The 24,566-nt window shown below is 48.0% G+C and overlaps 1 protein-coding gene across 1 annotated transcript in view; it reads right to left on the bottom strand.

The window, feature by feature from the left end:
* Positions 1–24,566, bottom strand: part of LOC123762598 (uncharacterized) — a 304,281-nt gene that overhangs the window by 20,587 nt on the left and 259,128 nt on the right. Inside the window, exons 4-7 of the mRNA XM_045749201.2 lie at positions 14,177–14,289; positions 12,748–12,860; positions 7,402–7,480; positions 523–659 (exon numbers count right to left, since the gene is read on the bottom strand). Coding sequence (XP_045605157.1) covers positions 523–659; positions 7,402–7,480; positions 12,748–12,860; positions 14,177–14,289 — 442 coding nt within the window. The remainder of the gene's footprint in view (positions 1–522; positions 660–7,401; positions 7,481–12,747; positions 12,861–14,176; positions 14,290–24,566) is intronic.

Raw genomic sequence — 24,566 nt, forward strand, 5'->3', positions numbered from 1 at the left:
TAGGGACAAGGATACTAACGTTAGTACCCTCTGCATATAGGGACAAGGATACTAACGTTAGTACCCCCTGCATATAGGGACAAGGATACTAACGTTAGTACCCCCTGCATATAGGGACAAGGATAAGAACGTTAGTACCCCCTGCATATAGGGACAAGGATACTAACGTTAGTACCCCCTGCATATAGGGACAAGGATACTAACGTTAGTACCCCCTGCATATAGGGACAAGGATACTAACGTTAGTACCCCCTGCATATAGGGACAAGGATACTAACGTTAGTACCCCCTGCATATAGGGACAAGGATACTAACGTTAGTACCCCCTGCATATAGGGACAAGGATACTAACGTTAGTACCCCCTGCATATAGGGACAAGGATACTAACGTTAGTACCCCCTGCATATAGGGACAAGGATACTAACGTTAGTACCCCCCTGCATATAGGGACAAGGATACTAACACAAGTATACCCATATAAGAAGAGCAGGATGAATATATATGCCAGAGTGAAGACTCACCCTTGCAGATGAGGACGTCACACTGGAAGTGGACCCTGTTGGAGGTGGGGAAGCGGAACATCCTGTCAAGCACAGCCTCCGCGGTTCCTGCCGTCTCGTTATACACGAACTGCGTGATGAGGCTTCCCTCGGGGCACCTGACGGAGCACCAGCAGGAAGACGCGTCAGGTTTATGATACAGTCGCGTTAAACGGCATGAAACAGTGTAATAGTGGGGGGGGGTGAGCCCCAGCACGGGGAGGGTCTCCCGAGGCAGGCTCTTTACTGCTGAAGGCTACGACTGAGATAATCTTCTCCTGGGGAACAATGTAACTGTGCCGGGATTCGTCTAGCTTTTGCGCAATTGCTTACGAAACCTGTACATCTTTCCTGAATCATGGCGGCTTTGTTTACATTTAGTCATCAGTTGATGAGCTTCAAAGCGCTACGAGGTTGTTTATAACAATAATATCCGTTGGTTGTGAAGTTTCCCAGCTCGTAAACTGTCTAATAAATGTAAACAAAGTCCCCATAATTAAAGAAAGATGTACAGGTTTCGTAAGTCGTTGCTAGATGACCTGTGACCCCAAATAGTTCGCTCTGTAATTACTTTAACACCTGGCTCCAGAGACGTGCCACATATAACTGTATACCTGCTCTTGGGTTAGTGTGGCAGCGTCACACTCGGAGACAATACATACGTCTTGTTTCATAATGTTGTATGGGAGGAGAAGTACAACTTACACACAACATTTCATAATGTTGTATGGGAGGAGGAGTACAACTTACACACAACATTTCATAATGTTGTATGGGAGGAGGAGTACAACTTACACACAACATTTCATAATGTTGTATGGGAGGAGGAGTACAACTTACACACAACATTTCATAATGTTGTATGGGAGGAGGAGTACAACTTACACACAACATTTCATAATGTTGTATGGGAGGAGGAGTACAACTTACACACAACATTTCATAATGTTGTATGGGAGGAGAAGTACAACTTACACACAACATTTCATAATGTTGTATGGGAGGTGGAGTACAACTTACACACAACATTTCATAATGTTGTATGGGAGGTGGAGTACAACTTACACACAACATTTCATAATGTTGTATGGGAGGTGGAGTACAACTTACACACAACATTTCATAATGTTGTATGGGAGGAGGAGTACAACTTACACACAACATTTCATAATGTTGTATGGGAGGAGGAGTACAACTTGCACACAACATTTCATAATGTTGTATGGGAGGAGGAGTACAACTTGCACACAACATTTCATAATATTGTATGGGAGGAGGAGTACAACTTACACACAACATTTCATAATGTTGTATGGGAGGAGAAGTACAACTTACACACAACATTTCATAATGTTGTATGGGAGGTGGAGTACAACTTACACACAACATTTCATAATGTTGTATGGGAGGTGGAGTACAACTTACACACAACATTTCATAATGTTGTATGGGAGGTGGAGTACAACTTACACACAACATTTCATAATGTTGTATGGGAGGAGGAGTACAACTTACACACAACATTTCATAATGTTGTATGGGAGGAGGAGTACAACTTGCACACAACATTTCATAATGTTGTATGGGAGGAGGAGTACAACTTGCACACAACATTTCATAATATTGTATGGGAGGTGGAGTACAACTTACACACAACATTTAACCACTCTTCCTAAGAGGAAAAGTACTTATTTTAACTATGTTCTCGCAGCTACTAATATATTGTGATGGACCACCAGAAAATTCACGTATTGTATTACTGAATTTGGCTAAATTATTATTTTTTTAACTGCAACGTAAATAGAGACTTAACCCAACCTCTCATAGCAATTCCAGTCCTAATATATATGTACTGTACCAAGCCTACAAATAAATTTGTTATTTTTTTACTGACTATAAAATTAAAAGTACAAAAAGTCCATTATTGGCGGACCATCACTACATATTGGTACTTTCCACCAAATAGTTGCAAATTTTGCAACCCGTCCTCCTGAAATGAGGACGGGTTGCAAGATTTGGGTTGCGTTTAAGGTCGATCAACCTCGAGAGGGTTATTAAGGCCACATAGAAACTCTTGATGCACTTCCAGCAGTCAACACTCTGGACCAAAACCTGTCGTTCAAGCTAGCCATTAACATAAAGACGAACATGTCATCAGAATGTAGAATATTTGAGACACAATTAATTCACAAAAAGTGGGTATGTATTATAAAATATAGAGGTCATACGATGGGATCGCACCAGCGTCCCTGGATTCTACAGGCACTTGCAGGATTCTACAGATTGCACTATAATTTTGGGTAACTGAGATTAGACTCTGACGAAGCATTAAATCATACCTAATACATTTTGTTGTCGTTAGTGATCTTGTCAACAGGCCTCTGTCTCCTGCCTTGTACAGAAATATTGTGTTTCTCTGTCAGGAACTTCACTACAAATGGTAGACATTTAGTTGCAGCTTCAAGAAAAGGCAAGAAATCCTCGTCGAGGCGGAAAATAACACACAAATGTCTTAATACTCGAGGGAAGACCTAGACCTCACACTCGGAAGGTAAACCTTGCTTCATTCTCTCCTCCCTACGTCCTTCCATTTTTTTCCTCCTTGGCTTTTGTTTCCTTCTACTTTACTCCATTATTTTCTTTATTCCTCCCTAAATTCATCCTTCAATGCTCCCTGCAACCTCTTCGTGCTCTTCTCCTCCTCTCCCCCGGGACCTCATCTTGCAGTAAACCTCTCTTCACCCCCAGACACGCCCTCACCCACCCCTCACCCACCGCCCTCACCCACCCCTCACACACCCCTCACCCACCCCTCACACACCTCCCTCACCTCCTCTCTAAAGAACTCAGCGCCTCACAAAAGCGTCTGTTTCTCCTGACTGATGCTGCTTCTCCGCTGCTGCTGTTTGTAGAGTTAAAGTTTTTGGCTTGTGTTTTATATGGAGCTGAGGCCTTAAACACTGGAGTAAAATAACCCGCATAAGGTCTCTTTAACCGACACGAGTCAGTTCCTCTTTGACTTCCACCCACTCATTCATATACATGTTTAATCTTCGCTTGAAACAATCCACCGACATCACTACTATTATAATACCCGGTATTATTTGTTCCATAAATCAACACTATTTCTGAACCAGCCTTTACCTAGGTGTTTCCTGAATCTAAAATAATCTGATTTGAATGAAAGTCATTTTCAATCAGATTGGTTGAATGAATTGAATCACAGCAATTGAATGCAGCAGTTTTCTATAACTCCTCGTAAAAATCGGTCACGTGGAAAAAAAATAGTATCATTCATAAACAGGAACGATTAAATTAAAGAACTTTTGGTCTTGAATGAATTTAATAGTATTTGGACTCACGTCAAATCTGTGGTTGTCATCTCCCGTCTTTTCGATGAACTATGAACAGGCACGTGTACAGAGCATTAGGTTATCGACATGTCATCTCGTTAATGAAGCAAGGAGCGTTATCTTGAGGGTACCCTGAGGTGGTTTTTGTGACTCAGCGTCCCTGCGGCCCGGTCTCTTACTAGGACTCCTCGTTGGTCTAGTCAACCTGGGCTGTTGGTTGCTGTCCCGGACCAACTGAGTAAACTGGACTTAACTTTGCCAGGTAAGAGGGTGTCTGGGATTCACTTCGTTGACTTCGCACAGTTTCATGGCCAAAATTCCGACCTGAAGGATGGAAGTCATTTCAGGTAACTTCTCGGTGTTGGAGACAGAGTGTGGGTGACTGAGGAGAAAATAGACGCTCGTTTTAGGGTCGAAGTTATCGAGCACCACACACCAGATTCAAGGGGCCCGTCGTGTGACAATGAAGGTTGGCTGGCTGGCTGGCTGGCTGGCTGGCTGGCTGGTTGGCTGGTTGGCTGGTTGGTTGGCTGGCTGGCTGGCTGGCTGGCTGGCTGGTTGGCTGGTTGGCTGGTTGGCTGGTTGGCTGGTTGGCTGGCTGGCTGGCTGGCTGGCTGGCTGGCTGGCTGACTGGCTGGCTGACTGGCTGGCTGGCTGGCTGGCTGGCTGGCTGACTGGCTGGTTGGCTGGTTGGCTGGTTGGCTGGCTGGCTGGCTGGCTGGCTGGCTGGCTGGCTGGCTGGCTGGCTGACTGGCTGGCTGGCTGGCTGGCTGGCTGGTTGGCTGGCTGGCTGGCTGGCTGGCTGGCTGACTGGCTGCCTGGCTGGCTGCCTGGCTGGCTGCCTGGCTGGCTGCCTGGCAAGCAAACAAGCAAGCAAGCAGGCAGGCAGGCGCGCGCACAAACACACACACACACACACACACACACACACACACACACACACACACACACACACACACACACACACACACACACACACTGCCAAATGGAGGTCCGTCTCTCCTGGAATGTCAGCCCCAAGTGACACCTTCCCGCCATCGGGTGCAACATTTGCGTCTTCGACGGCCTCTCCAGCGCCGCCACGATACCCCGGCCTTTCTCTCTCTCTCAGCTTCTCTAACCCACAGATTTACATGACACGGAGTGAGCTATAGAGGTTATAGACTCAGTCAAGGTTCACACGCAACATTGAAAAGAAGCTTCCGGGGTATGGAGGGGGAAGTTGACGGCCTTAGAGTGGGGTGGGGTGTAGTTGATAGCTTCTGGGGAGGGGGGGAGTTGGCTGGGTAAGGCTGGAGAGGGAAGGAGCTGATTGTTTGTGGGGATAGAGGGTGGAGTTGATGGCGCTTCAACCCCCAACCTTGTGGGGGTTGAAGCGATGGTGGGTTTCTTGTTAATTGAGAGTGAAGGAAGTGTAGACAAATGGAGACGAGTAGGGAAGGCAAAGGCGGAGGGAAGAGAGAGAGAGCCATAGTTGTCGTGTATAGGAGTGTTATGGATGAATGGCAAGGCTGGGACCGGAGGGTGTAGCGAGGAAGAAGGTTGGTAGAAAGAGTAGGTAGGTAGAAAACGAGGAAAAGAGAGAGAGAGAAATAGGTAGGTAGGGGATAGGTAAGCTAAGGGCAGGGAGTGAGAGGAGGGAAGGGGGTGGGCAGGAACACATCACTGTTAGGCGGAGAACCACCGCGAAGGTGCGTAACTTTTACCTAAAGAGGCGAAAGCCGGCATTTTCAGAGAGGTGAGGATCAGGAGAACTTCATAAGAACAGAACGCTAGTATGAGGAAGCAGAACGCGAGAAGGAAAGAGAACTCTGGTATCAGTAAGGACGGGGAATATCTGGAGGAAACTACCGCCTTCTGACCTCCCAAAACAGTCATATTTTCCCCCATTTTCGGGTTTAACAGCTAAGTTAAGGGAGGCGGGGAGGCCGCAGACACCACTCCGCTACACTACTCTCACCGGCCATCGACCGGTTATTCTCAGGGGCCCGGACGAAGGCCATTAACAGACTGAGTTAGTTTGTAATTATAGTAATAATTCATATTGTAATTATACAATAGACATTAGAACAAGTTACAATCCTTTATTGGTAGATACAGAAATTGTCTATTATATGAAGCCATGAATACGCTAAGCTACCATCGTAGGATTATAGCAAGTGCGCAGTCTGAGAGAATGTCTGCTAGTTTAACGTAATCATACAGCAATGTACTTCATATTGTTAGTGTGCGAATATACTGGTGATGCCAGTGTCACCCTAATGATCGTCTTCCCTGGTCAAGGGTCAAAAGTACTATTGCAGAGGGATAGGTAATGGGTAGGATAGGTAAGAGAGGCACCCGGACTTTTTGATACCCCGCCAACGTGATAACACCTTACCTTCCGATTATTTCGGGGTTCAATGTCCCCGCGGCCCGGTCTTCGACCAGGCCTCCTCGTTGCTGGACTGGTTAACCAGGCTGTTGGACGCGGCTGCTCGCAGCCTGACGTATGAAACACAGCCTAGTTGATCAGGTATTCTTCGGAGGTGCTAAGACACAACGCCCCACCATTTCCAGCAGCACACTCGCTACCATAATGAGAGGCTAGAACCACCATACAGACAGCTACGCTGATAGCTACCACCGCTTACCCTGGGCTACAGTATACTTGGAGGTTTACTGAACCTATTGAACCTATACTCCCTATTGAACCTGGAGTTGCTAGTCCTCTTTCATCACGTCCTCTCTTATCCCCCCTTTCTCATCACCAACTCCTCCTTATTCCACGTCTCTCTCCTACGCCAGGTACCTTAACCCCTGCCGTGCTCTGGCCGGATATACCCGACACGGACAAAGTCGTTCCTAAGCCGGTTATATCCGTACTTGTTTTTAGCGCGGCTGTGTTTCATACCTCCAGGCACATTTCCCGCCAGAAAAGTCGTCGTCTTTCTGGATGTTTTCCTGAGAATTTGAATAGCCAATCACGTGCGGTTTCCGGTCCACGAGGAGCAGCAGCCAATCACGTGCGGTTTCCGGTCCACGAGGGGCAGCAGCCAATCACATGCAGTTTCCGGTCTCCGAAGAAAATCAGCCGCGGGAAAATGATGGTCAGAAGGCGGTGTGCTACGACAATATTAAATTGAATTATTTTCTTTATATTTGTATTTGACGTTATTATTTTTATTTTATGAGAGAATTCACTTGCAACCACACATGTTATCACTAAAAACCGCTCTCGTGGTGTATCTTAACGCCGGTTATGTCCCGCAACCCATTGAACCCACGCCCCTAGATGCCTGCCTCCAGCACACACAACCCACGCCCCTGGAAGACTCACCCACGCCCCTGGAAGACTCACCCACGCCCCTGGAAGACTCACCCACGCTCCTGGAAGACTCACCCACGACCCTGGAAGACTCACCCACGCCCCTGGAAGACTCATCCACACCCATGGAAGACTCACCCACGCCCCTGGAAGACTCACTCACACCTCTGGAAGACTCATCCACACCCCTGGAAGACTTACCCACGGTCATCAGTCAGCGGCACTGTGTAGTTGGGCTCCCCGAAGCTGAAGCAGTTCTTGACGCGCATCGAGTGGGCCTCTGTGGACAAGACAGATACTTAAACACAGCAGAAAGCACACACACACACACACACACACACACACACACACACACACACACACACACACACACACACACAGTGTGGTGTGTGTGTGTGTGTGTGTGTGTGTGTTTCAGTGTCAGAGTAGTTAACGGATGAAATGCATTAGGCAGTGATGTGGTGGAGGCTGACTCCATACACAGTTTCAAATGTAGATATGATAGAGCCCAGTAGGCTCAGGAATCTGTACACCAGTTGATTGACAGATGAGAGGCGGGACCAAAGAGCCAAAGCTCAATCCTCGCAAGAACAAATAGGTGAGTACACTTGCAACTAATAATTGAACATGTATTAATAAGCGAAAAACACTCGGATTTCTCGTGTCTTTTCTTGTAAATATATATATATATATATATATATATATATATATATATATATATATATATATATATATATATATATATATATATATATACAAACACTTCTATTCAATACCCATTGTTTCGTGTTCTGTCTTGTGTTGATGAAATTAATACCCTATTAATGCCACCTCTTGTTCTGTCTTGTGTTGATGAAATTAATACCCTATTAATGCCACCTCTTGTTCTGTCTTGTGTTGATGAAATTAATACCCTATTAATGCCACCTCACCCCATCCACCTCACTCAAATGTAGATATATATATATATATATATATATATATATATATATATATATATATATATATATATATATATATATATATATATAGTTCTCGACGAAGAACTCTGTAGGGTAAGGCAGGTCCTAGTCAACAACGGCTTCTCCAATGGTTTCGTCGAAGACATCATAAGAAGGAAAGTGAAACGCCATGCAACCTCTGAAGAGACAACTAACACAACACCTATACCCCCTATTAGACTATTTTACAGGAACTTCTTTTCCACAGCTCATAAAACGGAGGAAAGGGTCCTGAAAGATATTGTTAATAGAAACGTTATCCCTACAGACAAAAATCAGAGGATACAACTGACGATTTACTATAAAACCAGAAAAACGGCCAGCCTACTCATGAGAAACTCTCCAGACACAAAGCAGAACGCTTTAAAAGAGACCAACGTCGCCTATGCCTTCAAATGCCCTCTTGGGGACTGTAAGCTCCAAAAAACACAGTATATAGGCAAGACAACAACATCTCTTTCTAGGCGTTTAACGATGCATAAGCAACAGGGCTCCATTAAGGAACATATAATCTCTTCCCACAACCAAACCATCGCCAGAGAAATCCTAGTAAACAACACGGAAATCATCGATAGGTACAGCGATAGCAGGCGGCTTGACGTTTGCGAGGCACTACACATTAAAAAGTCAACACCAGCAATCAACAGCCAATTAATGCACAACTATATTCTACCCACCTCAAGACCCCGCTCCTATATAGAAGCATCAAGAAATATGGACCAATAGGCTTTCTACAATCACTTCCATTCAATACCCATTGTTTCGTGTTCTGTCTTGTGTTGATGAATTTAATACCCTATTAATACCACCTCACCCCATCCACCTCACTCAAATGTAGATATAAACAAATCGGAGATGTGTAAGTTCTATTCAGTTGTGTATGTGTAAACTAAAGTCTTTGAAAATGTAATAAGTTTTACGAAACGCGCTCAAGTGTCGCGTCAGACTAGAAATAAAAATGAATTTTAGAGAATTGATTTTTGAATTACCACCAACAGTGAAAAGGAATGTACGAAAGATCGAGAAAATTCGTGTTAGAATTATTAATCTTACTTTTTCGGTCATATTTAATAATATATGTCTACAGGAAAGACTGCTACCAAAATATACATATATATATATATATATATATATATATATATATATATATATATATATATATATATATATATATATATATATATATATATATATAGGCTCCTCAGCAGTGTGAGGGGGCCCCCCTCCACCACTTTCCCATATAACTCGGCGCACATTTCCATTGGATTTACACAACTGCTTTTACCACTACAACTGCTCTTCTCTGACTACTACTACTATCGCTGATACATCTACCTTTGCTACATCTACTTTTGCTACATCTACTGCTACTACATCTGTTTCTGCTATATCTACTTCATCTATTATTACTTCGTCTACTTCTGCTACATCTAAAGAAGGGCCGTTTTCGGGAGAGTGAAATATGCGGAGTTTTTTCCCAAGACTTGTACAAGTCCGTTTTCCCATGCGGAAAAAATAATTATTGACACTTCTAGTAGAGTCTTCTTTCATTGACAGTTGCAGTATCTGTCATGGTTACTTTCCTCTCTCTCTCTCTCTCTCTCTCTCTCTCTCTCTCTCTCTCTCTCTCTCTCTCTCTCTCTCTCTCTCTCTCTCTCTCTCACTCTCTCTCACTCTCCCGCCTCTCTCCTTCCCTCCTTCCTTCCTTCCCTCTCCATCCTTCCTCCTTCCCTTCTATACAACACCTCCATACTAAGTCTGAAACAATTTTACATGCCAACTTTTCTGGGTCTAAAAGCCATCAGACCCCTATAATGTATAATATAGTTCTTGAGACTGCTGCTAGGAGGCTACGAACCCAACTATATATCGTGTAGGGCACTTCTCTAAGACATTCACATCTCAGTCATTTATATCATCTGAGCTTGTCGAGGTGTTGACTCTTTTAAACTCATTCTCAGCATATTGAGATCATATTTATTTGTTAAAAACAGGCAATTTGTTTCAACTTTATTATATTACCCTTAAGATACAAAAAAATGCCATTTGGTAAAAAAAAAAAATACCATTTTTAGAGATTTATTGACCAAAATTAACGCCTCACCCTCCCCCCTCCCCCTCCCCTTCCAGACGAATATAAATATCTCTGAAAGAAGCTAATCTGACCTTTATAAGGATAACTTATACCGTGGCGTAACTGAGACGTCAACATGCTTATTTTAACGTTAAACCTTTGTGAACTTGTTAACCAGACAGTGCTGGTAAATACAACTACTAAGATGGCTACGGAAAACAACTCTCAGCGGCAACACTTCTACGTACGTGAGACGCAAGACGCTGATTTCATAAACGGCCACCAGGAGGGGGGGTCCGTATGGGGGCCACCACACGGCCCAATGTGAGTAGAAAGGTTCGTTTTATAATCATATTTAAGTGTTCTTCTTACGGTGTTCTCACGTGAACGTCGGAACAAGAAAAGATAATAAATAACTAAATGTTAAAATGCAGTATTCCCACTACCGAGCACAGCTTGGAGCAGCAGCAGCAGCAGCAACAGCAGCAAAAGGAGAAAATATTGGGAGGAAAGCGGAGACGAAAATATTCAATCACTTTTGGCGCGACGCTGCAACTTTTAACAGGCCATTGGCGCGAGGTAATCAACATGCGTTGTTCCGTAGCAGCACAAGGAGGGGCATGCACTGTTCCGTAGCAGCCCAAGGAGGGGCAGGCACTGTTCCGGACCAGCAAAGAAAGAGCAGCCGGCCTCCTTGACGGAGGTAGAAAGGGCAGCCGGCCTCCTTCATGGAGGCAGGGAGGGCAGCCGGCCTCCTTCATGGAGGCAGGGAGGGCAGCCGGCCTCCTTCATGGAGGCAGGGAGGGCAGCCGGCCTCCTTCATGGAGGCAGGGAGGGCAGCCGGCCTCCTTCATGGAGGCAGGGAGGGCAGCCGGCCTCCTTCATGGAGGCAGGGAGGGCAGCCGGCCTCCTTCATGGAGGCAGGGAGGGCAGCCGGCCTCCTTCATGGAGGCAGGGAGGGCAGCCGGCCTCCTTCATGGAGGCAGGGAGGGCAGCCGGCCTCCTTCATGGAGGCAGGGAGGGCAGCCGGCCTCCTTCATGGAGGCAGGGAGGGCAGCCGGCCTCCTTCATGGAGGCAGGCAAAATATCAATAAAATACAAACATAGACAAAGACAGGTAACAAAAGACGATTATACACGAAACATTGAATTACCAAATAAAGATTACAAACTTTTACTCTTTATGCAATCAATAAAGTAAATATAAACGTATTACCAAAGTATAACTTCATACAAAATTGAATTAAAATGAGAAATCTCACGAATTAATGGGAGCTCTAATGCTTGAACAAATTTATGGTGATTGTAGAAAAGTATTTCCATGAGACCAAAGAACTTTTGAAGGTTTTCTGTAACCAGGTTAACTGGGTGTGTAAGCCAGTGGAGCGAGAGTGCTGCCCCCGTCAGGCTGAAACGGCCACCGCTTCGTTATTCGTGTAGTAAATCTGACTTTATTAGTGCTGGGTTATTTTGAGGCAAGCTTTATTGTTTCCCCTCCCTGACCCTTCTCACCCATTGGTTCACGGTGTATTAACACAGGAACCCCATTGGTTCACGGTGTATTAACACAGGAACCCCATTTGTTCACGGTGTATTAAGTGAGAGGAACCCCATTTGTTCACGGTGTATTAACACGGGAACCCCATTTGTTCACGGTGTATTAACACGGGAACCCCATTTGTTCACGGTGTATTAAGAAGAGCCCCATTTGGTGGTGGATCTACCGACCAGACCAGGATGTGCTGCTCCTGCTGAAGCTGCTCCTGCTGAAGCTGCTCCTGCTGAAGCTGCTCCTGCTGAAGCTGCTCCTGCTGAAGCTGGGTGTAAAAACTAAGCAACTCACAAAAACACAATAACATAAGGTATAATATTATAAGCGTTCTTTTTTGTGACGGATACTTTTAATGACTGAAACATGTTAGAGTTACAGCTCCTGCTACTGGTACACCAACACTAGTAGTTCAACTACCACTATTCTGACAATTATTACTAGTAATATACTTTCTGTACTACTTGTATTGTTACGATTAACTTTTTTGGGAGCATAATGAATGTGAAGCAGCTGATCCTCATACTAACATCAATGCAACATTCACTAGCAACGCTTCTCCTGCTAGTGTTGGTGAGAATAGTCATGCTATTGGTACTAACACTACTCCTAACACTATCATTCGCCACCATCAGCCACATAGAGCATTACTACTACTACTATCAGCTCTATGCCACAACCACTATCTTATCCTACTACACTGCCTCTAATGACACCATACCACCACTACTCACACCCCCAACACGTCTCACCACCACCACCACCATCACCACCCACCCCAACAATTATCACCACTCCAACAATCACCACAACAACCACCCCCAACAACAATCACCACCCGTCCAACAACAATCACCACAACAACCACCCCCAACAACAATCACCACCACCCGTCCAACAACTATCACCACCACTATACTCACTGTCGGGTCTGGAGATATCGGCTCGTAGTATATACTTCCGGTCGAACACGGCTTCCTTGATCTTCTTCTTCGTGGAGTCCAGGAGCTGGAGGTTCACGAAGCTCGACTCGTTCCTGCGAAGCAAAACTCAATAAGTGCAAAGTTTCAGCAACTTTGTGCGTGCATTTGTCGAGTGAGCGCTTCAGAGCTCATTCGCTGTTTAATAACCGTGAATAAATCTGGCATGATCGAGGAAAGATGTACAGGTTTCGTAAGAGGGCTGCGTAAATGCTCCACAGGTGGAGGGGGGCACGGAGCCCCAGGCCACAGGGGGGCACGGCGTCAACATCAACGTAATGCGATACTCTGATCTTCCCGAACAAACTTGTTCCACATATAAATACATATTATTCAAGCTAACTTTTGTGCTCCCATCGGGAAGGAACTTTTAATGGTGAAGCTTTGTCCTGAGGGAGCGGCAGGGGCGAGGACTTGGGGGGGGGGGCAGGAGGGAGGCAGAGTGAGGCGTCTTCCTTCACTGTGGAGGAAGAGTGAGGGAGTGTGGAGGAGGAAGAGAAGGGAAGGAGGGGGACGGCGGAAGTGTGTGTGTCAGGAGGGGAAGGAAGGAATGACAGGTAGGAGCGACAGGAGTGGTGGAGACCTAACGTCATTCCCCATTAAGAACATTTCTTCATAGTTTGCCCAGAATTCTTCTCTCTCTCTCATTTCTAAAGACTCTCAAAATATAATATTATAAGTATTTTCATTATTATCATTATTATTTCATAATACTAAAAATATACTAGATTATTACGACAAAAGTATTGTTTTTATTATAACAATTATTGTTGAAATTACATCGTAAGACAACAAGCGTCGTCATTATCACAGTACTGACATGAACACGTCTCAGACGTGACCATAGCCACGCCTCCCCCTCCCCTCTCCTCCCCCTCCCCTCTCCACCCCTGGGAGAGAGGAACGGGTGATGGGACGGTGGGAAGGAATAGTGCCCAACCACTTGGACTGGACCGTAAAGCGACGGTCTCGCTTCATGCAGGTCGGCGTTCAATCCCCGACCGTTCAAGTGGTTGGGCACCATTCCCCTCCCCCCTCCCGTTCCATCCCAAATCCTTATCCTTCCCTCTCTCTCTCTCTCTCTCTCTCTCTCTCTCTCTCTCTCTCTCTCTCTCTCTCTCTCTCTCTCTCTCTCTCTTTCTCTTTCTCCCTCTCTCCCTCCCCTCGTTTAACCTGCCATTGCTGACTCTCACTTGTTCCATTCACCACCCGTCTCATTCAAGATGTGGTCAGGGATCCTTGTCCCATTTTCTTCTTTCCTTATTCCGCCCCCCCCCCCCCCCTCACACTTCCTCTCCCCTCCTTCTTTCCCCCACTCCCCTCCCTCTCCCCCCCTCACCCATTCCCCCTCTCCTCTCTCCCCCTCTCCCACCTGCTGTTGAAGAAGCCCTGTAGACCACACTTGATGACGTAGAACTTGTCGTCGGCCAGCTCCAGCGTCTCGTGGATGCGTACGGCGACAGGCACGTACTTCTCCTTGCTGGTCTGTGGCAGGAGTACAGCTGCATTATTAATGGGGCCGGGTACTATATTAACGGGGCATGGTACTATGTCAATGGTAAGGGTATTGTAATAATGGGGCAGGGGAATGTTTCAATGGGCAGGGTACTATAGTAATGGGGTAGAGTACTTAATGGGCAGGGTACTATATCAATGGGCAGGGTACTGTATTAGTGGGGCAAAAGTACTTAATGGGAATGGGCCACGGTACGTCAGTAATGGGGGAGGGCCAGGGTACTTTATTAATGGGAAAGGGTGGGGTTAAAAAATGGGAAACATGAATAGAAACAACACTGTTCGACGAGTTATTGATTAGAGAACAAGATAAGCGTCGTGATAAATGAGGGAATAATGAAGAACGTGAAGAACCTGACCAACTCAGAAACGGTGAACACAAGAGAGGAAGCACGGGAAGTGTTGATGACAAATACAACAGTAAAATACAACAGTACCCCCCCCCCCTCTCTCTCTCTCTCTCTCTCTCTCTCTCTCTCTCTCTCTCTCTCTCTCTCTCTCTCTCTCTCTCTCTCTCTCTCTCTTATACACACCCACGCAGAGGCAGATGTAAATGGAGTAATTTACCAAGGGCAACAGCTCCCGTCTTCTCTGGTGCGTAAGCTTGCAGAATTTACATAAAGCCAAGACAAGCTTGACACTCGCCTCATTCCCCTCACCGCGTCGTGACGGCCCCCTCTTATGACGCTGTGACGGCCCCCTCTTATGACGCTGTGACGGCCCCCTCTTATGACGTCGTGGCGGCCCCGCCCTCCAGAGGGACGCGACGAGCAGTTACAGACGCGGACATTTTCCCTGCCACAGTGTAGAGGACCTCTCTCTAACAGCTCGCCCTGAGCTCGACTAGTTTCTCCTCCAGTAGACGGTTCGCTAATCGCTCTACACCACCTCAAGGTCCTCATTACTGAAGGTGCGCGGTGAAGGAACGGTGCCCAGTTCTCTCCCTGTCTGATCCCTGGGTTGTGCCCGCGTTGTCTCAATAGTTGGACGCGTAGTTGAATGTGTTCTTAAGTTCAATGGCCCCGCGGCCTGGTCCCTAACGAGACCTCCTATTGACGGTCTGGTCAACGGGGCTGTTAGACTCCGCAGCACCACCTCAGTGTCTCTGTATTAGTGCCTATTTTGGTCTTTGTGTTAATGTGATGGTGTGCCACTCTGTGTCCTCTCTATGAAAAGCTTTGACGTTTCATACCCAGCTTTTTTTTTTTTGAGGCAAATACAAATTCGCTGGCGTGTAAGGTTGTAGCCATTTCCATAATGGCTTTCCTGGCATTCATTTAGTTTCATTCACCAGGTTCCTTTGATGTGAAATGGTGGGTAGTCTGTCATATAATCCCATTCACCTGGGATTATATTATATTATTATCACCTGGGAGTCTAGGAGACTCGAACTGTGGACTACTCGTGTGTGAGGCCGAAGCTCTATCGACCGAGCTATTGAGTGGTCTTAATAAGGAAATGTTTATTTCCACGGAAGTGTGGATGACAATTTGTCTGTCATACAACTTGTCATCATTTAGTGAGGCGTTACACAGACCTGCGGGTGGGGGGGGGGGGACTGTGCAAGGTTTGCAACCACATTTATCTGTAATTAGTGTATCCTTTAAAGCAGAACTTTGGCTAGTGATGATTGATAGAAAATCTCTCTCTCTCTCTCTCTCTCTCTCTCTCTCTCTCTCTCTCTCTCTCTCTCTCTCTCTCTCTCTCTCTCTCTCTCTCTCTCTCTCTCTCTCTCACTCACTCACTCACTTTAAATTCATAACTTTAAAAGCAGGTATGATAGAGAAATAGGCCCGGGCTCATTTCATTAGACAACCAACGGCTAGAAAAGCGGGATCCAAGAGCTAGAGCTTGATCCTGCAAGCACAAAAAGGTGAGTGCACACACACACACACACACACACACACACACACACACACACACACACACACACACACACACACACACACACACTCAATGGTGTGGTGGTCGCGGTACTGTGTACGTTATTAATGGGTGATCCTGGACGTCATGGGGTTCGAATCCTGGTCGGGTCATTTAAAGTTCTTTAAGTGACCAATGGCTTGCGTGTTCCTGCAGCCTTTCTCATATGCAGTCTGCATATTGGGTTAAATATAACCGCATTGCACTCGTTGTTGATAATACGCTTTCTATACTTCTGTTTGTGGGGCCTCGCGGCTGAGTGGATAGCGCTCTGGGGTTGTAGCCGTAAGGGCTCAGGTTGGATCTCCGGCAGAGGCACAAACAAATGGGCAGAGTTTCTTTCAGCCTGATGCACCTGTTCCCCCTAGCAGTAAATATGTACCTGGGGGTTAGACAGCTGCTACGAGCTGCTTCCTGGGTGTGTGTGTGCGAGGGTAAGATAAATATATGTAGTAAACATAATAGAGGAAAACTAAATTGGTTAGAAAGGCGAAGTCCAAGAGCTAATAGCTCGATTATCTACAGATAATTGTATCTACAGATACAAATAGTAAATACCCACAATGAGCCACTCAGACAAAGATTTTTTCAGTGTCAGAGTAGTTAACAGGCGGCATGCATTAGGAAGTGATATGGTGGAGGCTGACTCCATACACAGCTTCAAATGTAGATATGATAGAGCCCAGGATAGGCTCAGGAATCTGTACACCAGTTGATTGACAGTTGAGAGGCGGGACCAAAGAGCCAGAGCTCAACCCCCGCAAGCACAACGAGGTGAGTACACATTCCCTCACTCTACAACCCCTCTCACATTCTTTCAGCTCCACCTATTCTTTTCCCGCCTTTTTCTTCCCATCTATTCGTCGTCCGCCACACCTCTTTACTCGCCTCCACTCTCCCACCCTCTCTCCTCCCCCCCCTCTCTCCCCCCACCTGTCTCCCCCCCCTCCCCCCTCCCTTTCACTGGTCAATTTATCAGCCATCAAGATAAGGCCGGCCGATCCCCGCCTGCTTCTTCATTTGCTCTATTTTATGAAGCCCATGTCTTGCAGGGATCTGAGGATGGTGCCAGACACCATCCCCCACCATCCCCGAGCGTCACCCCCCCACCCCCTCCACCCCACACTTCAGGGGGGGGGGGGAGGGTGTCACTATAACCTCCACCACACGCCAGGTGCCTCTCTCGAACCCTGACCTCTGGTGTGTCCATCCCCGCGGCGACAAATGAATCCGAGCATCAAGAAATGTTGGCGGGGTTTTGGCGAGAGATTGTTGGCTTTAGGTGGGAGGGGGCGGAGAGGGGAGAGGGATCAGGGGGTGCCTAAGAGGGGTTCAAGGGGGGCCTAAGAGGGGGTTCAGGGGGTGCCTAAGAGGGGGTTTAGGGGGTGTCTAAGAGGGGGTTCAGGGGGGTGCCTAAGAGAGGGTTCAGGGGGTGCCTAAGAGGGGGGTTCAGGGGGAGCCTAAGAGGGGGTTTAGGGGGTGCCTAAGAGGGGGTTCAGGGGGGTGCCTAAGAGAGGGTTCAGGGGGTGCCTAAGAGGGGGTTCAGGGGGTGCCTAAGAGGGGGTTCAGGGGGTGCCTAAGAGGGGGTTCAGGGGGTGCCTAAGAGGGGGGTTCTCTTGATTTACCGCTGCGTAAAAAACGCAATTGTCTTATACACTGTAACCGGGAACATTCTAGACCAAGCAACCCATCCTAATTAACTATCCAGGCTGTTGGAAACGTCAGTATTGCAGTGTTTTAGTTTTTACTAATGCGTCGCATTTTTAACGGTATTGTCGATTTCGTAATAAATGTGCGCCATATTAAGCGAGACATCAATGGTTGTTGTTATAATGTAATCCGCTCTCCCTTGAGCACAACCTTGCGCTCAACCACACTACGCCACACCACAGCCACACCACAGCCACACTAGGCCACACCACAGCCACACCACAGCCACACCACAGCCACACTAGGCCACACCACAGCCACACTAGGCCACACTACGCCACACCACAGCCACACCACAGCCACACTACGCCACACCACAGCCACACCAGTGCGCCCTTCACACACGTCTCTCATCAGAAGAATAAATACCAGAAATTGTTGGTGAAAATACCATTTATCGTTCCTTATTTACTGTTGTTGTTTTGTTGACAGTCTCTTGAAGTAATACCCCCCCTTCCTCCTCCTTCCTCCCCCCCTCCTTCCTCCTCCTTCCTCCCCCCCTCCTTCCCCCTCCCACACCTCCCCCCTCCCACACCTCCCCCCTCCCTCACACCTCAGCTTGCACCTCCCCCCTCCCTCCCTCACCCCTCCCTTACCTCCTCATCAAAACTCTCCCGTCCTGCTTGCCTGTGATCCCCTATCCCTTTGAAATTTGTTCTGTCCCCCCTTCTCTCCCTCCCTCCCTCCCAGTCCCCGTCATCTCCCTCTCCCTCCCTCCATCTCCCTCACCTCCCTTCTATGGACTACTGAATATTTAAATATTTGTATTTTGTCAAGCATAATCACCCTTCAACCCTTCCTCCCCCTCAACCGATGACCTACCAACCCTTCCCCCATCCCCTTAACCCCCCCCCACCCCCTTAACCTCACTCCCCAACCCCCAACCCTTATCCTTCCCCCCCCCCCCCTGCCTGTCTTATGCAAATTTCTTCCTCTTGCTCTCTTACGGGGCAACAATTTTATCCGGTTTTAGTAGTGATTTATTTTGAGGTGTACAGAATTTTTTTTTTCTCAAGAAGGGCGTCAAGGCGAGCAGACTTTCCAGGTTCGAGTCCATGAGTGCGAGTCTCTGAGTGCGAGTCCGTATAATATTTTGTACATTGTGATCATGTCTCGACTGTTCCATCGCAACTTTGGAGATGAAAGGTCTTTTATGTTTAGTTTATCCGGGTATTTTACTCCTCCTGACTCTGGACCAGCCCGGGACCACACACCTGACTCCTCGCTCCACTTGTGGCGGTGTCACACACGTGGCTCCATCTTGGTGCTCTTTCAGAGATGGGGCCAGGCTTGTGGCATGATAAAAGCTTAAGGAACGAGTCTATCGACCGTCTGACTACAGCGACAAACACCCGATCCAGTATCTATTAGGCATTTACGTATCCGAAACCTGTACATCTTTCATCAATCATGCCAACTTTGTTTACATTTATAAAGCTGTCTGCGAGATTTGACGCTACACAATACAAGGTTGTTATTGTTATAAACAACCTGGAAGTGCTTCGGAGCTCATCAACTCAAATTGTAAACAAAGCCGCCATTATTGAGGATGTGAGGGTGTGTTGAAGCCTCAGTGTCCCGCCCTCTGAGGGTGTGAGGCAGTGTTGAAGCCTCAGTATCCTGCCCTCTGAGGGTGTGAGGCAGTGTTGAAGCCTCAGTGTCCTGCCATCTGAGGGTGTGAGGCAGTGTTGAAGCCCCAGTGTCCTGCCATCTGAGGGTGTGAGGGTGTGTTAAAGCCTCTCTATCCTGCCCTCTGAGGGTGTGAGGCAGTGTTGAAGCCTCAGTATCCTGCCATCTGAGGGTGTGAGGGTGTGTTGAAGCCTCAGTATCCTGCCCTCTGAGGGTGTGAGGCAGTGTTGAAGCCTCTCTATCCTGCCCTCTGAGGGTGTGAGGCAGTGTTGAAGCCCCAGTGTCCTGCCATCTGAGGGTGTGAGGGTGTGTTGAAGCCTCTCTATCCTGCCCTCTGAGGGTGTGAGGCAGTGTTGAAGCCGCAGTATCCTGCCCTCTGAGGGTGTGAGGCAGTGTTGAAGCCTCAGTATCCTGCCCTCTGAGGGTGTGAGGCAGTGTTGAAGCCTCAGTATCCTGCCCTCTGAGGGTGTGAGGCAGTGTTGAAGCCTCAGTATCCTGCCCTCTGAGGGTGTGAGGCAGTGTTGAAGCCTCAGTATCCTGCCCTCTGAGGGTGTGAGGCAGTGTTGAAGCCTCAGTGACCCGCCCTCTCAGGGTGTGAGGCAGTGTTGAAGCCTCAGTATCCTGCCCTTTGAGGGTGTGAGGCAGTGTTGAAGCCTCAGTATCCTGCCATCTGAGAGTGTGAAGCTAACTTGCTATATCACTGAGTCCACCTTCGGAGGGTCCCAGTAGCACAGTGGTCCTGGGCTCACAATTATGATCCTCGCGTTCATTCCCCGGGCACGACTAAATTGATTGGGCACTTTGTTTCCTTTTCCCTGATGCCTTTTTTCCAAAACAGTTAAATAGGTCCCCGAGAGCTAGACAACTGTTGTGGTAGCAGCAACCTACCCTTGGGAGGGGGGGGGGGGTCCTGGAGAAGGTCAGTAGTAGGCCTAGGGAGTCCAGAACAAGCCTAATTAAAGTCTTTCTGTCACCAACAACGGAAATAAAGTCTACATAAACGCAAATTACTTACATTCTCACATTTTATTAATCATTAACGCCAATTAACCTAATTAGTCACATCTTCGTCACAGAATCATTAACCTAACTGAGTAACACCTTCACAAGAGTCAGTAACGTGGATGATGACAAATTGCCTCACAAAGCCCAATGGTTTCCGTCCGTCACGGGCGACACACACACACAGCCCCCGCAACAAGGTGATTAACCCCCCCGAGTGCCCCAGATGCCGGCCCAGGAGGTCATTACACACGAGCATTGCCTTGACAGGCTGAAGCGATTGTTGCACTTTATATTTCTTAATTACTCGCCGTATGCCCCTAACCAATTGGACTGGACGGTAGAGCGACGGTCTCGCTTCATGCAGGTCGCCGTTCAATTCCCGAGAGTCCAATTTTTATTATTATTATTTTCAACCACAGACGTGGCCACACATTTACAATGCTAACCAGCATATATACATTTTCTTCTGTCCTTCATGGACAGGGTTAGAGATCTGTTAAAATATATGTGGTTGGGCACTATTCCTTCCCCCTCGTCTCATCCCAAATCCTTATCCTGACCCCTTCCTAGTGCTATATAGTTGTAATGGCTTGGCGCTTTCCCCTAAATATTGACTCCCTCGCCGTATGCCCTACTCTCACATCATCTACACATCCCTGAGAGCAGCTCTCCTCATCTCACTGTGCAGCTTGAGAGCTGCACATATCTCAGCACTTAGCATCCCAAGAAGCAGCACATCTGTCCTCACTTCTCATCAAGGGGGGACCAGCACATCTCGTTAAACATCCCAGGGACCAGCACATCTCGTTAAACATCCCAGGGACCATCACATCTCGTTAAACATCCCAGGGACCATCACATCTCGTTAAACATCCCAGGGACCAGCACATCTCGTTAAACATCCCAGGGACCATCACATCTCGTTAAACATCCCAGGGACCAGCACATCTCGTTAAACATCCCAGGGACCATCACATCTCGTTAAACATCCCAGGGACCATCACATCTCACCAAACATCCCAGGGGCCATCACATCTCGTTAAACATCCCAGGGACCAGCACATCTCGTTAAACATCCCAGGGACCAGCACATCTCGTTAAACATCCCAGGGACCATCACATCTCGTTAAACCTCCCAGGGACCATCACATCTCACCAAACATCCCAGGGGCCATCACATCTCGTTAAACATCCCAGGGACCAGCACATCTCACCAAACATCCCAGGGGCCATCACATCTCGTTAAACATCCCAGGGACCAGCACATCTCACCAAACATCCCAGGGACCAGCACATCTCACTAAACATCCCAGGGACCAGCACATCTCACCAAACATCCCAGGGACCAGCACATCTCACTAAACATCCCAGGGACCAGCACATCTCACTGAACATCCCAGGGACCAGCGCATCTCGCCAAACATCCCAGGGACCAGCACATCTCACTAAACATCCCAGGGACCAGCACATCTCACTAAACATCCCAGGGACCAGCGCATCTCACCAAACATCCCAGGGACCAGCACATCTCACTAAACATCCCAGGGACCAGCGCATCTCGCCAAACATCCCAGGGACCAGCACATCTCACTAAACATCCCAGGGACCAGCACATCTCACTAAACATCCCAGGGACCAGCGCATCTCACCAAACATCCCAGGGACCAGCGCATCTCACCAAACATCCCAAGAACCAGCACATCCCTACTGGCACATGTTGTCAATAATAACGGGTATAAAACTTTTGTTCATTATTTGTGTAGGTGGATGGAGGGAGGGAGGGAGGGAGGGTGGTGAACCAATTACAACTTTACTGCATTTAATTAAGCCATTTACATCTAAATGCAGTTAACAAGGGGTGTTACCGCGAGTCCAGCCCTTCCCCCCACCTCTTCCCCTCCTCCTGACCAGATACACGCAACAAGGGGAGTATATTCCCCTTTCGTAGGTAGGAATGTGTACAAGCTTGTACCAGCCTCTACTTCCTAAGATCGCACTAGTTCACTACCTCCCTCACCCTCCAACACAAGGGTGACCACCCTCCATCTTTACCACCCTCTGGTAAAGTGATCCAGTGGGTAAGGGAGTACCTGAGCAATAGGAAGCAAAGAGTTACAGTGAGGGTTAAGACCTCAGAATGGCGTGAAGTCACCAGTGGAGTCCCACAGGGCTCTGTACTCGGTCCTATCCTGTTTCTGATATACGTAAATGATCTCCCAGAGGGTATAAACTCATCCCTCTCAATGTTTGCTGACGACGCCAAAATTATGAGAAGGATTAAGACAGAGGAGGACTGCTTGAGGCTTCAAGAAAACCTAGACAAGCTGAAGGAATGGTCTAACAAATGGTTGTTAGAGTTTAACCCAAGCAAATGTAATGTAATGAAGATAGGTGTAAGGAGCAGGAGGCCAGTTACAAGGTATCATTTGGGAGATGAAATTCTTCAAGAGTCAGAGAGAGAGAGAGACCTGGGAGTTGATATCAAGCCAGACCTGTCCCCTGAAGCCCATATCAAGAGGATAACATCAGTGGCATATACCAGGTTGGCCAACATAAGAACGGCATTTAGACACTCGTGTAAGGAATCATTCAAAACTTTGTATACCACTTATGTCAGATCAATCCTGGAGTATGCAGCCCCAGAATGGAGTCCATATCTAGTCAAGCATAAGACCAAACTGGAAAAGGTTCAAAGGTTTGCCACCAGACTAGTACCCGGGCTGAGAGATATGAGCTACGAGGAGAAACTACGGGAATTAAATCTCATGTCGCTGGAAGACAGAAGAGTTTGGGGGGGACATGATCACCACGTACAAGATTCTCAGAGGAATTGACAGGGTAGATAATGCCAGGCTATTTAACAAAAGGGGCACACGCACTAGGGGACACAGGTGGAAATTGAGTGCCCAAATGAGCCACAGAGATATTAGAAAGAATTTTTTTTAGTGTTAGAGTGGTTGACAAATGGAATGCATTAGGAAGTGATGTGGTGGAGGCTGACTCCATACACAGTTTCAAGTGTAGATATGATAGAGCCCAACAGGCTCAGGAACCTATACACCTGTTGATTGGCGGTTGAGAAGCGGGGCCAAAGAGCCAGAGCTCAACCCCCGCAAGCACAAATAGGTGAGTACAACTAGGTGAGTACACACTCCCCACCACCACCAGCCCGCTGTCACTCTCCAACACACTCCCCACCACCACCAGCCCGAGTCACCCTCCAACACACTCCCCACCACCACCAGCCCGCTGTCACCCTCCAACACACTCCCCACCACCACCAGCCCGAGTCACCCTCCAACACACTCCCCACCACCACCAGCCCGAGTCACCCTCCAACACACTCCCCACCACCACCAGCCCGAGTCACCCTCCAACACACTCCCCACCACCACCAGCCCGAGTCACCCTCCAACACACTCCCCACCACCACCAGCCCGAGTCACCCTCCAACACACTCCCCACCACCACCAGCCCGAGTCACCCTCCAACACACTCCCCACCACCACCAACCCGAGTCACCCTCCAACACACTCCCCACCACCACCAGCCCGAGTCACCCTCCAACACACTCCCCACCACCACCAGCCCGAGTCACCCTCCAACACACTCCCCACCACCACCAGCCCGCTGTCACCCTCCAACACACTCTCCACCACCACCAGCCCGAGTCACCCTCCAACACACTCCCCACCACCACCAGCCCGAGTCACCCTCCAACACACTCCCCACCACCACCAGCCCGAGTCACCCTCCAACACACTCCCCACCACCACCAGCCCGAGTCACCCTCCAACACACTCCCCACCACCACCAGCCCGCTGTCACCCTCCAACACACTCCCCACCACCACCAGCCCGAGTCACCCTCCAACACACTCCCCACCACCACCAGCCCGAGTCACCCTCCAACACACTCCCCACCACCACCAGCCCGAGTCACCCTCCAACACACTCTCCACCACCACCAGCCCGAGTCAC

The sequence above is a fragment of the Procambarus clarkii genome, chromosome 27, assembly GCF_040958095.1.
Source record: "Procambarus clarkii isolate CNS0578487 chromosome 27, FALCON_Pclarkii_2.0, whole genome shotgun sequence".
In the NCBI taxonomy this organism is placed as follows: Eukaryota; Metazoa; Arthropoda; class Malacostraca; order Decapoda; family Cambaridae; genus Procambarus; species Procambarus clarkii.